General features: G+C 44.0%; 1 protein-coding gene across 2 annotated transcripts in view; it reads left to right on the top strand.

The window, feature by feature from the left end:
- C1S (complement C1s) overlaps positions 1 to 14609 on the top strand; it is a 35986-nt gene that overhangs the window by 10303 nt on the left and 11074 nt on the right. Inside the window, exons 1-2 of one of the 2 annotated variants that reach the window (XM_063640808.1) lie at positions 2408 to 2466; positions 10660 to 10816. The exons of the other annotated variant lie outside the window; for it this stretch is intronic. Of the exons in view, the coding sequence (XP_063496878.1) occupies positions 10777 to 10816 (40 nt within the window). The 5' untranslated portion in view covers positions 2408 to 2466; positions 10660 to 10776. Of the gene's footprint in view, positions 1 to 2407; positions 2467 to 10659; positions 10817 to 14609 lie in introns of those variants that run through there. 2 annotated transcript variants of the gene reach the window in all.

Below are 14609 nucleotides of genomic sequence, written 5' to 3'. Positions count from 1 at the left end.
CACTTTTAAAACACCAGATCTTGAGAGAACTCACTCATCACCAAAGGGATGGTGCTAAGACATTCATGAGGGATTCGCCGTCATGATCCAAACACCTCCCACCAGGACCCACTTCCAATATTGGAGATTACAATTCAACATGAGATTTGGTGGGGACATATATTCAAACTACATCAGGGGTCTACTAGAGATGGGAGGGAGGCAGACAAGGGTTGAAAAACTACCTTTTGGGTAGTATGGTCACTACCTCGGTGATGGGATCAATTGTCCCCAAACCTCAGCATCATTCAGTATACCTATGTAACAAACCTGCACGTTTACCCCCTGAATCTAAAATAAAAATCGAAATTATTAAGAAAAATATAATTGTAAGTCACTTTATAAAAATGCCGTGTAGGCCAATACGACATAAGGCGAACCAAATAGATTTGCTGGCCAGGTTTGGCCATAGGCCACAAATTTAGAGCCTCTGGTTTGACGTGTTTTATCTCAGTGGCCTTCCTTTCTGATGGCTTCACCTACGTGGTGGGAGGCTGAGGGTGGAGACTTGGGATTCGTATATCTCTGATCTCCCTTGTGAAGGGGTGAGGTGGGATTATGAGTAATCTATTTGCATGAGGAGCCTCTTGGGAAATAACTCACCCAAAGAGAAGAAGGCACTTGGCAGGATACGCTCAACTCAGTAACAAAAATCTCAGGCTCAGAGTTGACGTGTGGCTCTCCTGCACTGCACTGTAACTCTGGGAGGGCGAGGACTGTGTCCATTTTGTTTGCACCGTATAGGGTAAGCACAGAGCCTGGCCCAACTGTAGATACTCAATGAGTATTGGCTGACTGATTGAATTTATATTACTGCCCTGTGCATGTCCCCTAATTTGATGTTCACCTCAACCCTGATGAATTCATGTCTGGATCCCGCAGGCCATATGTAAAAAATGCAGGAATCGTGTCACTGAAAACTCGGAAAGGCATTGGGAACACTTGCACACTGCCTTGGTGCTCCCCAAAAAGAGTAACCAAAAAATAAAAGGAAGTGTTTTCCTCCTCTCCATTCCTTTCCTCACTCTACATTGCTGTGCAGTTTTAGTCCTTGTGGGCTTCTGTGCAATGGCAGGGGCCTCGCACCAGGAGATGACGCTGCTGGGGTGTTCTGGTCCTCACTATATAGTGTGGAAGGTGCTGGGTGCTAACAGACAGACGTGTTTATGAACACGGGGCTGGAGAGCCTAAGTGGGTGGAAGAAGAGAGCCAGAGAAACGTTAATAGGACCCCAGGTGCACCCACAGGATGGAAAAATATGCATTATACTTGGAGTTTGTGGAAGAGGCCACTAGCTGCTCACCAAAGCCTACTTTTCTCATGTTTCTGGGCACACATCCTGTGGTTAGGTGTGGCTTGTGGTTGGGTTCCAGCCAAGAGAATATGAGTAGAAGTTATGTGTGCCACATGTAGGCCTGGCCCATACAAACCTCCTACTGTGTGACTGTCCATGTTCTTTTCTCACCGTGATCCTGGGAGGAATGTGCTGAGGATGGCAGGGCCTTTGCTGTCCTGGGTCTGTGAGGAGTGAGCCCCACTGACCATTCGGAACCGTTTTGGACACTTTGTGTGGGGAACAATACACTTCCATGGCAGGCACAGTGGTTCATGCCTGTAATCCCAGCACTTTGGGAAGCGGGAGCAGGGACATCGCTGGAGCCCAGGAGTTGGACACCAGCCTGGGCAACATAGCGAGACCCTGTCTGTATTAGGGAAAAACAAACAAACACTTCCATTGTATTTGAGCCAAAATAGTTTTTAGGTGTATTTGTTATTGAAGTGAGCCTGCCTGACTAGTCCAGGGACTCAGCACCTGCTACTGGGTACATCTGCAACATGGGCGTTCAGGAATGGAAGTGGAGGCTCAGAGGCCACTGAAGATTTTGAGAATACTAGTCAGCTATGACAAGGCAGAAGGTGAAGAGATGCCCTGAGCCAGCGTGGGGTGCTTGGAAGGATTTTCAAAAGGGAAGGAAATATGAATGCAGCTTGTAGAGCTTTCTAGGAATAGCAGCAGGAAATGCAGCTTCCTGTAAAGTGATCTTTAAGCCCTCTAATTTGGACACTGAATTCAAAAAATACTGAAGCTCTTCCTAGAGAAAGAGTTGCAACGTGTGTGACAAGGAAGCAGTCCAATCTATTTCTGAATAATGAAACTGCCCTACAATTTAGTGCTTAAAACAACAACGTTCATTTTGAAGAATTATCTCTCATGGTTCTGGGTGCTCACAAGGCTCAGAGAGGTGGTTCTCAGAGCGTCTTCTGCAGCTGCAGTCAGAAGGGGCTGGAGTAATCTTGAAAAGGTCTTCACTCAGATGTTTCGTGCTGAATTCATGCTAACTGACAGCTGCAACCTTAGTGGGGGCTCAACCAGCACCCCAGGACATGGTCTGGGCTTCCCCACAGCATGGCATCTGGGTTCTAAGGGTGAGTGTCCCAAGAGGACTGGACAGATGCAGGATTGCCCCCACCTTCCTTCCCCTCCTCTCCCCTTCCTTCCCTTTCCTTCCTTTCTTTCTTTTTCAGAGTCTCGCTCTGTCACCCAGGCTGGAGTGCAGTGGCGTGATCCCAGCTCACTGCAAACTCCACCTCCTGGGTTCACGCCATTCTCCTGCCTCAGCTTCCAGAGTAGCTGGGACTACAGGCGCCCGCCACCACACCCGGCTAATTTTTTATATTTTTAGTAGAGACAGGGTTTCACAGTGTTAGCCAGGATGGTTTCTATCTCCTGACCTCGTGATCTGCCCACCTCAGCCTCCCAAAGTGCTGGGATTTCAGGCACCCACCACCACGCCCAGCTAATTTTTTATATTTTTACTAGAGATAGGGTTTCGCCATGTTGGCCAGGCTGGTCTTGAACTCCTGACCTCAGGTGATCCACCTGCCTCAGCCTCCCAAAGTGCTGGGATTACAGGTGTGAACCACTGCACCTGGCCAGGATTACCTTTTCTTCCTCCCCTCCCCTCCCCTCCCCTCCCCTCCCCTCCCCCCCCCTCCCCTCCCCTCCCCTCTCCTCTCCTCTCCTCTCCTCTCCTCTCCTATCAAGCTAGGAAGTCTAAAGATTGCCTTTTCTAATCTAACTTTGGAAGTCAAACAGACTCCACTGTGTTGTCTATTGGTTGTAGCGATCACAAATTCCCAAGCCACATTCAAGGGAAGAGGTGACATAGACCCCACCTCGCAATGGGAGGAGAGTCAAATAATTTTGGGACATGTTTATTTTTTATTTTTTTATTTTTTTTCAGACAGAGTCTCGCTCTGTTCCCCAGGCTGGAGTGGAGTGGCGCGATTTCTGCTCACTGCAAACTCTGCCTCCTGGGTTCACGCCATTCTTCTGCCTCAGCCTCCCAAGTAGCTGGCACTACAGGCTCCAGCCACCACGCCCGGCTAATTTTTTGTATTTTCTTTTTAGTAGAGACGGGGTTTCACCATGTTAGCCAGGATGGTCTTGATCTCCTGACCTTGTGATCTACCTGCCCGGCCTCCCAAAGTGCTGGGATTATAGGTGTGAGCCACTGCGCCCGACCGGGACACGTTTATTTTTTAAAAAGCTTTTAGTTTAGGTTCAAGGGTACATGTGCAGGTTTGTTATGTAGGTAAACTTATGTCACAGGGGTTTGTTGTACAGATTATTTCATCACCGAGGTACTAAGCCTAGTACCCAGTAGTTATTTTTTCTACTGCTCTCCCTCCTCCCACCTCTACCCTTAAGTAGGCCCCAGTGTCTGCTGTTCCCCTCTTGGAGTCCATGTGTTCTCTTCATTTAGCTCCCACTTATATGTGGTATTTGGTTTTCTGTTCCTGTGTTAGTTTGCTAAGGATAATGGTCTCTAGCTCTATGCATGTTCCTGCAAAGGACATGATTTCATTCTTTTTTATGGCTACATCAATTTAGGTTGATTCCATGTCTTTGCTATTGTGAATAGTGCTGCAATGAACATATGTGTGCATGTCTCTTTATGGTAGAACTATTTATATTCCTCTGGGCATATACCCAGTAATAAGATTGCTGGGTTGAATGGTAGTTCTCTTTTATTTGAGACAGAGTTTCCCTTTGTTGCCCAGGCTGGAGTGCAGTGGTGTGATCTCAGCTCACTGCAACCTCTGCCTCCCAGGTTCTAAGAGATTCTCCTGCCTCAGCCTCCGGAGTAGCTGGGATTACCGGCACGTATCACCACACCCAGCTAATTTTGTATTTTTAGTAGAGATGGGGTTTTGCCATGTTGGCCAGGCTGGTCTCAAACTCCTGACCTCAGGTGATCCACCTGCCTCGGCTCCCCAAAGTGCTGGGATTACAGGCATGAGCCACCGTGCCTGGCTGGTAGTTCTTGTTTTAGCTCTTTGAAGAATTGCCACACTGCTTTCCACAATAGTTGAACTAATTTACACTCCCACCAACAGTGTATAAGCCTTCTCTTTTTTCTGCAAACTTGCCAGCATCTGTTTTTTTTGACTTTTTTTTTTGAGGCAGAGTCTCAGTCTTTCACCCAGGCTGAAGAGCAGTGGCACGACCTCTGCTCACTGCAACCTCCGTCTCCTGGGTTCAAGTGACTCTCTTGCCTCAGCCTCCCGAGTAGCTGGGATTACAGGCCTTGCCATCACACCTGGCTATTTTTTTTTTTTAAAGTAGAGATGGGGTTTCACCTTGTGGGCCAGGCTGGTCTTAAACTCCTGACCTTAAGTGATCCATCTGTGTTGACTTCCCAAAGTGCTGGGATTACAGATGCGAGCCACTGTGCCTGGCCTACTTTTTAATAATAGCCATTCTGACTGCTGTGAGATGGTATCTCATTGTGGCTTTGATTTGCATTTCTCTAAAGATCAGTGATACTGAGCTTTTTAAAAAGTTCTTTGGCTGTGTGTATGTCTTCTTTTGAAAAGTGTCTGTTCATGTCCCTTTGCCCACTTTTTAATGGAGTTGTGTTTATTGCTTGTAAATTTAAGTTCCTTATAGATGTTGGATAGTAGAACTTTGTCAGATGCATGGTTTGCAAAATTTTTCTCCCATTCTTTAGATTATGTGTTTACTCTATTGATATTGTCTTTTGCTGTATAGAAGCTCTTAAGTTTAATTAGATCCCATTTGTCAATTTTTGCTTTTGTTGTGATTGCTTTTGGGATCTTTGTCATGAAATTTTTCCCAGTTCCTGTGTCCAGAATGATATTGCCTAGGTTGTCTTCCAGGGTTTGTATAGTTTTGGGTTTTACATTTAAGTCTTTAATCCATCTTGAGTTGATTTTCGTAAATGGTATGAGGAAGGGGTCCAGTTTTAATCTTCTTCATATGGCTAGCTAGTTATCCCAGCACCATTTATTGAATAGGGAGTTATTTTCCCATTCTTGATTTTGTCAGCTTTGTCCAAGATCAGATGGTTGTAGGTTTGCGTCCTTATTTCTGGGCTCTCTATTCTGTTCCATTGGTCTATGTGACTGTTTTTGTACCAGTACCATGCTGCTTTGGTTACTGTAGCACTGTAGTATAGTTTGAAGTTGGGTAACATGGTGCCTCCAGCTTTGTTCTTTTTGCTTAGGATTGCCTTGGCTATTTGGGCTTGTTTTTGGGTCCATATGAATTTTAAAATAGTTTTTTCTAATTCTGTGAAGAATGTCATTGGTAGTTTGGCAGGAATAGCATTGAATCTGTAAATTGGTTTGGGCAGTATGGCCGTTTTAACGATATTGATTCTTTCTATCCACAAGAATGGAATGATTTTCAATTTGTCTGTGTCATCTCTGATTTTTTAGAGCAGTATTTTATAATACTCATTGAAAAGATCTTTCACCTTCCTGGTTAGCTGTATATATTCCTAGGTATTATGTTCTTTTTGTGGCAATTATGAATGGGATTGCATTCCTGATTTGGTTCTCAGCTAGGCTGTTGTTTTTGTATAGGAATGCTGGTGATTTTTGTATGTTGACTCTGTATCCTGAAACTTTGCCGAAGTTATTTATAAGCTTAAGGGGTTTTGGACCAAGACTATGGGGTTTTCTAGATACAGAATCATATCATCTGCAAACAGGGATAGTTTGACTTCCTCTCTTCCTATTTGGATGGTCTTTATTTCTTTCTCTTCCCTAATTGCTCTGGCCAGGACTTCCCATACTATGTTGAATAGGAGTGGTGAGAGAGGGCATCCTTGTCTTGTGCTGGTTTTTAAGGGGAATGCTTCCAACTTTTGCCCATTCAGTATGCTGTTGATTGTAGGTTTGTCATAAATGACTAATTATTTTGAGGTATGTTCCTTCAATACCTAGTTTATTGAGAGATTTTTTTTAACATGAAGTGATGTTGAATTTTATCAAAAGCCTTTTCTACATCTTTTGAGATAATCGTGTGGTTTTTGTCTTTAGTTCTATTTATGTGATGAATCACATTTATTGATTTGTGTATGTTGAACCAACCTTGCATCCCAGGGATAAAGCCCAAGTACTTAATCATGGGGGATAAGCTTTTTGATGTGCTGCTGGATTCAGTTTGCAAGTATTTTGTTGAGGATTTTGCACTGATATTCATCAAGGACATTGGCCTGAAGTTTTTCTTTTTTTCTTGTGTCTCTGTCAGGTTTTGGTATCAGGATGATGCTGATTGCATAGAATGAGTTGGGGAGGAGTCCCTTCTCCTCAGTTTTTTGAGTAGGTTTCTGTAGGAATGGTACTAGCTTTTCTTCATACATCTGGTATAATTTGGCTATAAATCCATCTGGACCTGAGCTTTTTAGTAGTTGGTAGTCTATTTATTACTGATTCAATTTTGGAGCTCATTATTGGCCTGTTCAGGCAGTTTCTTCCTGGTTTAGTCTTGGGAGGGTGTATGTGTCCAGGATTTATTAATCTCTTCTAGGTTTTCTAGTTTGTGTGTATAGAGATACTGGTAGTAGTTTTTTTGCTGGTTGTTTGTATTTCTGTGGTGTCAGTGGTAACATCCCCTTTGTTATTTCTAATTGTGTTTATTTGAATCTTCTCTCTTTTCTTCTTTATTAGTAGCCTATCTATCTTGTTAACTTTTTCAAAAAAGAAAAAAGAAAAAACCCTCCTGGATTTGTTGATCTTTGAATGGTTTTTTGTATCTCAATCTCCTTCATTTAAGCTCTGATTTTGGTTATTTTTTGTCCTCTGCTAGCTTTGGGGTTGGTTTGCTCTTGCTTTTCTAGTTCTTTTAGTTGTGATGCTAGGTTGTTAACTTGAGATCTTTCTAACATTTTGTTGTGGGCATTTAGTGTTGTAAGTTTCCCTCTTAACACTGCCTTACCTGTGTCCCAGAGATTCTGGTATGCGGTATCTTTGTTCTCATTTGTTTTAAAGAACTTTTTAATATCTCCCTTAATTTTATTATTTATTTACCCAAAATTCATTCAGGAGCAGGTTGTTTGATTCCATGGTTTTGAGTGATTTTTTAAAGTCTTGGTTTCTATTTTTATTGCATTGTGGTCTGAGAGTGTGTTTGTTATGATTTCAGTTTTTTGCCATCTGCTGAGAATTGTTTTGTGTCTGATTGTGTGGTCAATTTAGAGTATGTGCTATGTGGCAATCAGAAGAATGTATAGTCTGTTGTTTTTGGGTGGAGAGTTCTGTAGATCTCTGTCATATCCATTTGGTCCAATGCTGAGTTCAGGTCCTGAATATCTTTGTTAATTTCTTGCCTTGATGATCTGTCTAATACTGTCAGTGGAGTGTTGAAGCCTCCAACTATTATTGTGTGGGAGTCTAAGTCTCTTTGTAGGTCTCTAAGAACTCACTTTATGAATCTGAGTGCTCCTGTGTTGGGTGCATTTATATTTAGGATAGTTATGTCTTCCGGTTGAATTTAACACTTTACCATTATGTAATGCCCTGTTCTTTTTTGATCGTTGTTGGTTTAAAGTATATTTTGTCTGAAATTAGGATTGCAATCCCTGATTTTTTTCTGATTTCCATTCACTAGACAGATTTTTCTCCATCCCTTTATTTCAAGCCTATAGGTGTCATTGTGTGTGAGATGGATCTCTTGAAGACAGCATAAGATCTTGCTTTTTTATCCAGCTTGTCACTTTGTGCCTTTTAAATGGGGGTATTTAGCCCATTTACATTTAAGGTTATTATTGATATGTGTGGATTTGATCCTGTGTTGTTAGCTGGTTATTATGCTGGTTTATTTGTGTGGTTGCTTTATAGTGTCACTAGTCTGTATACTTAAGTGTCTTTTTGTATTGGCTGGTAATGGCCTTTCCTTTGCATATTTAGTGCTCCCTTCAGGACCTCTTGTAAGGCAGGTCTGGTGGTAACAAAATCTCTCTCGGCATTTGCTGATCTGAAAAGGATCTTATTTATCCTTTGCTCAGGAAGCTTAGTTTGGCTGGATATGAAATTCTTGGTTGAAGATTTTTTTTCTTTAAGAATGTTGAGGCCGGGTGCGGTGGCTCGTGCCTGTAATCCCAGCACTTTGGGAGGCCGAGGCGGGTGGATCACGAGGTCAGGAGATCAAGACCATCCTGGCTAACATGGTGAAACCCCATCTCTACTAAAAATACAAAAAATTAGCCTGGCGTAGTGGCGGGCGCCTATAGTCCCAGCTACTTGGGAGGCTGAGGCAGGAGAATAGCGTGAACCCGGGAGGCGGGGCTTGCAGTGAGCCAAGATCGCGCCACTGCACTCCAGCCTGGGCGACAGAGCCAGACTCCCCCTCACAAAAAAAAAAAAAAAAAAAAAAAAAAAAAAGAGAATATAGGCCTCCAGTCTCTTCTGGCTTGTAGGGTTTGTGCTGAAATCTATTAGCTTGATGGGGCTCCCTCTGTAGGTGACCTGCCCTTTCTCTCTAGCTGCCTTTAACATTCTTTTCATTTTGACCTTGGAAAATCTGATGATTATACGTTTTGGGGATGATCTTCTTGTGTAGAATATTGGACGGGTTCTCTGTATTTCCTGAATTTGACTGTTGACCTCTCTAGGGAGGTTGGGGAAATTTTCATGGACAATATCCTGAAATATGTTTTCCAAGTCGTTCGCTTTCTCCCCATCCCTTTCAGGGATGCCAGTGATTTGTAGATTTGGCCTCTTTACATAATCCCATATTTCTCAGGAGTTTTGTCATTCCTTTTCATTCTTTTTTCTTTATTTTTGTCTGGCTATCTTATTCAGAGTGCCAGTTTTCAAGTTCTGCGATTCTTTCCTCAGCTTGGTCTCTTCTGCTGTTAATACTTGTTATTGCATTGTGAAATTCTTTTATTTTTTATTTTATTTTATTTTTGGGACAAAATCTCACTCTGTTGTCCAGACTGGAGTACAGTGGCATGAACTTGGCTCACTGCAGCCTCTACCTCCCAGGTTCAAATGATTGTCATGTCTCAGCCACTTGAGTAGCTGGGATTACAGGTGTATGCCACCATGCCCAGCTAATTTTTGCAGTTTTAGTAGAACAAGGGTTTCACTATTTGGCCAGGCTGGTCTTGAACTCCTAGCCTCAAGTGATCCACCTGCATCAGCCTCCCAAAGTGCTGGGATTACAGGTGTTAGCCACTGTGCCCGGCTGCATTGTAAAGTTCTTGTAGTGTGTTTTTCAGCCTTATCAGATCAGTTAGGTTCTCTTTTATACTGGTTATTTCATCTGTCAGGTCCTGCATCATTTTATGGTGATTCTTAGTTTCCCTGGATTGGGTTTTGCCATTCTCCTGAATCTCAATGGTCTTCATTCCTATCCATATTCTGAATTCTATTTCCGTCATTTCAGCCAACTCAGCCTCATTAAGAACCCTTGTTGGAGAACTAGTGAGGTTGTTTGGTGGACATAGGACAGTCTGGTCATTTGAGTTGCTGGAGTTCTTGCATTGGTTCTTTCTCTTCTCTGTGTGTGGATGCTCCTTTAACTGTTGGGCTGCCTCTGATTGAAGGGGCCAGGTAAGGGCATGGTGATTGTGCTGGAATCCCAGGTCAGACAGCCCTTCCCAGTGAGCAGAAGGTACATGCATTGGGATTCATCAAGAAAACAACTCGACCCACAGAGAACACAGAAAACAAGACAGGATGACCACCCATCCGGGAGCGACACCGTAACAACCTCAGTTCAAAAATCTGCTGAGGGTGCTGCTTTCAGCTGAAATGAACATGAGGGTGTGGGGAAAGCCCTCCTTAGGAAGAAGGCTTTTTAGGTCTTAGTGAGTCCAAAAAAGAGGAGTGGCAGAAGTCATAAAAGAGGCACACGATGGAAATGTCTGTCCTTTTTAATATCATGGAGGCTGCTAGAGTTCTAAGCTCACCAACTAACAAGACACTGAGGAGCCAACAGCTTGGGCTCATGGGGACAAGGTCAGGAGATGGTGGGAGGGGATGCAAATTTAAAAGTCCCACCTACGAGGATCCCGATATGGCAAATACAAAATGCCCAATTAACCTTTTTCTACATGATTTCTTCCAATGGCGTTTAAGTTCACAGAACATAGACTTTTTTTTTTTTTTTTTTTTGAGAGGGTCTCACTCTATTGCCCAGGCTGCAGTGCAGTGGTGTGATCACAGCTCATTGCAGCCTTGACCTCCAGGGCTCAAGTGATCCTCCCACCTCAGCCTCCTGAGTAGCTGGGACTATAGACATGCACTAGCATGCCTGGCATTTTTTTTTTTTTTTTTTTTTTTTTTTTTTTGTGGAGATAGGGTCTCACCATGTTGCCCAGGCTGATCTCAAACTCCTGAACTCAAGCAACCCTCCTGCTTTGGCCTCCCAAAGTATTGGGATTACAGGCATGAGCCACCACACCTGGCCCACAGGACATGGATTCTGAACAATTGGCAAAAATCGACTGGCCTCAAGGTAAGGTTTTAAACCAAGCTTGAGCTTTTCTGTTGCCCTCAGATACCACTGAATTTCTTCTTCAGATTTTGGTGACATTCAGTGGTGGTTTCTGGAAATATAATTTACATTTTGCCTGGGATGATTGTCTTGGGGTCTGGGGATAGCTCATTTTCTAAATTTTGTGGCTGTGGGGCTGGTGTTGCAATATTCTTGTGTCTCATTAACTTTTTGGAATTTTAAAAACTGAGGCTCATGGAAGGTTTGCCTCAGAACTCAGTCTTTGAAGCCTTGGAGGAATTAACCGGTTCCAGCCCAGGCTGCAGCTTCTGAAGGGACCACAACACTGCCCAGGGATTGGAAACCCACTAGCTGGGATTAAACAGAACATAAATTGAAACTGATGGTTTTGTGACCTTAACATAGAAACTTTGGGCTTCAATTACTTTTGACTTTAATATCATAGTTTTAGTTTGCAATGAGATTTGAACTTTAATTTTGGAGTTTGATAAATGGGAGGGTTATTTGTTGTTCAAAAACTTTATTGTTGGTATTTCATTGTTGGAGCTTCTTAATACCATCATTTAATCTCATTGTGGATCTCCGATAGCTACTTAGATAACATGGCTGGATGAAATTTTATTTTATTTATTTTTGAGACAGAGTCTCACTCTGTTGCCCAGGCTGGAGTACAGTGGTGTCATCATAGCTCATTGCAGCCTCAAAATCCTGGGCTCAAGTTCTCCTCCTCCCTTGGCCTCCTGAGTAGCTGGGACTACAAGTGCATGCCACTATGCCTGACTAATTTTTTGACTTTTTGTAGAGAATGAAATCTCGCTATGTTCCCCAGGCTGGTCTCGAACTCCTGGTGTCAAGTGATCCTCTCTTTTTGGTCTACCAAAGTGCTGGGATTACAGCACTTTGGCATGAGCCACCATGCCTGACCGAAGAAATTTGAGGTGGGAAACGGAGCACCCAGGCTGAAGGGCAGTGCTGTGGTCATAGCTCACTGCAGCCTTGAACTCCTGGGCTCAAGCAATCCTCCTGCCTCTCAGCCTCCTGAGTAGCTGGGACCACAGGCTGGCTAATTTTTAAACTTTTTTGTAGAGATGAGGTCTCCCTATGTTGCCTAGGCTGGTCTTGAACTCCTAGCCTCAAGTGATCCTCCCGCCTCAGCCTTCTGAATTGCTGGGATTACTGGTGTGAGCCACTGCTCCTGGCAATGTATTTCAATTTCGTGGCAAAATCGCAGAAGTGAACATAAAACACAGGTGAGGATAGGAGAGAGTTTAACTTTTCTGGCAAGACTGGGCAGTGTTGAGTTCCAAGGAAAAGGAGAAGGAATGCAGGACACGTTGGTAAGGTGTCCTCTTTTCCTTGGTATTAACTGAAGCATGCTCTTGATGGGGAGGAAGCTGCTGCTACTGCTGCCGTGTTTGGTGTTTGGAGAAGTTAATATGGTTTGTTATTTGTTAAAAGCTTACTGAGTACCAGGTATATGCTGAATGCTTAGCATACGTTATTTTGTTTAATCTTGGCCACAATGGGCCCTGACAATGATAGCTATGTCTGAAGTAGGTGCCGTTATTCCCATTTTACACCTGACGAAGCTGGAGCTCAGAGAGGCAAAGTAACTTTTTCAAGGTCACACGGCTAAAACGAAAGGTAGTGAATGGTTTGAATTCACTTTGGCACATTCAATCAACCAATCCTCAGATACTCACTGAGTGTGTTGTATCAGCCATTATTTTTAGCTGCAAGCAGCAGAAAGTAACTCTGGCTGAGTTTAGCAGAAGATGAATTTATTAAAGGGGTCCTGGATTGCTCACGGAAATGCCAGGGGAGCTGCAGAGCCATGTGTGGAAACTTCCCAGCAGGGACAATGGTCAGAACCTGGCTGCTGCTGCTGCCACTTCTTTGGCTGTGCCCTGGATGCTTCAGCTTGCAATGCTTACCCACTGGGGCTGGATGCTGGGTGCTGCTGAAAACTCTACCTCCTCTGTGATCTTGCTGTGGCCACCACTGTCCCTACAGGCTCTAGGGTCCCTGCTTCCTGGCATTACTGCCTCTGGATTCAAAGCCTGGGCCTCTGATGAATGGAACGTGTGTGCATGTGAAACTGCCTTTGCAAAGATGATGACAGTGAGGGAAGTCTAGCATGGGTGACTCCATCTTGCCTCTACCCTCACAGGCTGGCTGTCCTCACTCATTCCCAGGCATAGGCCAAGCTAACCATGGGAGGAATTTAGTTTACAGTTTAACTCTGAAGCAAAGATGATACTAGTCCCTCCCTAAAACAAACCCCCTCCTAGCTCAGGGACCTGCCTTTATAAAACTAATGAAAGGCCACAAGATTAGAATTATGGGAGGGGCTTGAATTTTGCTAAGATGTGGGTGTAGCTAACCGATGACCAGCCATTGACCCCTAGCTTGCCTTTCTATAATCCTTTACTGCTCAGGAGTCATGCGGTCAGAGGTCACAAGATCTGTGACTTCCCCAATTGCTCCTATATATAACCTCACTATTGTAAAACCAAATATTGGTCTTTTGAGATATTTTTCAGACTTTTGCATTCTGAAATGATTCATGACTCAACTGGTCCTATGGCTCCCACCCAGAGGTGGACTTAGTGCACAAGGTCTGTTTTCTACATCCTATGATTTTATCCCCAACGAATCAGTAGCACCCATTCTCTGCTCCTACCGCCCACCAAATTCTCCTTAAGAACCCCAGCCTCTGAGTTCTTGCAGGGACTGATTTGAGTACTAAACTCCCATCCTTTCACTTGGCTAGCTCTGTGTCATTAAATTCTTTCTCTACTGCAATACCATGGTCTCAGTGAATTGGTTTTGTCTACGCAGCAGGCAGGAAGAACCCTTCGGGTGATTACAAATTAGCCTGCTCCAGAGCTGCTGGGGCTGGGGGTGACACACTTCTTGTGCCTGTGTCTTCTTTCTTGGGAGGTCGGCTCTGTTCCCAGACTGATATGATGGGGAACTCCTCGAATGTGGCAAAGCAGTTTGAATGCTGGGCAGCCAGGGGAGCCACAGATGGTCGCATACACGTCTGTGGTCTGCATGACACTGCTAGACATGGTGGAAAACACCAAGATGAGTCAGACCCAGCACCTGCCTTCTGAGACCTTATGGGCTCATGATTCTCTTCCTTTTAACATGTACATTTATTAGGTACCATAGTGTGCAAAGCTTGTTCACTCAAATTATTTTATTAGGTCCACCTGATAGTCATGTAGGGTAGGCAGAACTGATAGGATTTCTGTTTTATATTTGAAGAAACTAGGTCTGTCAATAGTGAACCAGGTAAAAAAAAGAAAAAAAAAAAAGAAACTAGGAAGTTAGGTGATGAGCCTAAGGCCTCACCGCTGGTGAGGAGCAGAGCTAGGACATGAGCCTATCTTCCGACTCCAGGCCCAGTGCTGAGCCAACTAAAGGGGCATAAAGGGGAGCTGAGATCAGGGAAGGCTCTGTGGAGTGGCACTGCCCCTCGGTCCCTTGTCTGCAATTCTAAAATCCAAAGGACTCTGAAAACAAAGTCCCTCTCTTTTTTTTGTAATGGGATCTCATTCTGTTGCCCAGGCTGGAGTGCAGTGGTGCCCTCTGCAGCCTCGACCTCCCCGGCACGAGTGATCCTCTTGCCTCAGCCTCCTGAGTAGCTGGGACTACAGGCGTGTGTCACAATACCTGGCTATCGTTTTTTGTTTGTTTGTTTTCAAGTTTGGGACTAAAACTCAATGTGGCAGCAAAACCTGACCCGAACTGATGTAATTTGTAATCTTTAGTTATCCATTTACCA

Source organism: Symphalangus syndactylus, chromosome 5, assembly GCF_028878055.3.
Source record: "Symphalangus syndactylus isolate Jambi chromosome 5, NHGRI_mSymSyn1-v2.1_pri, whole genome shotgun sequence".
Lineage (NCBI taxonomy): Eukaryota > Metazoa > Chordata > Mammalia > Primates > Hylobatidae > Symphalangus > Symphalangus syndactylus.
Note: the sequence above shows the minus strand (reverse complement) of the source record. Positions and strands in the feature narration are given on the sequence as shown.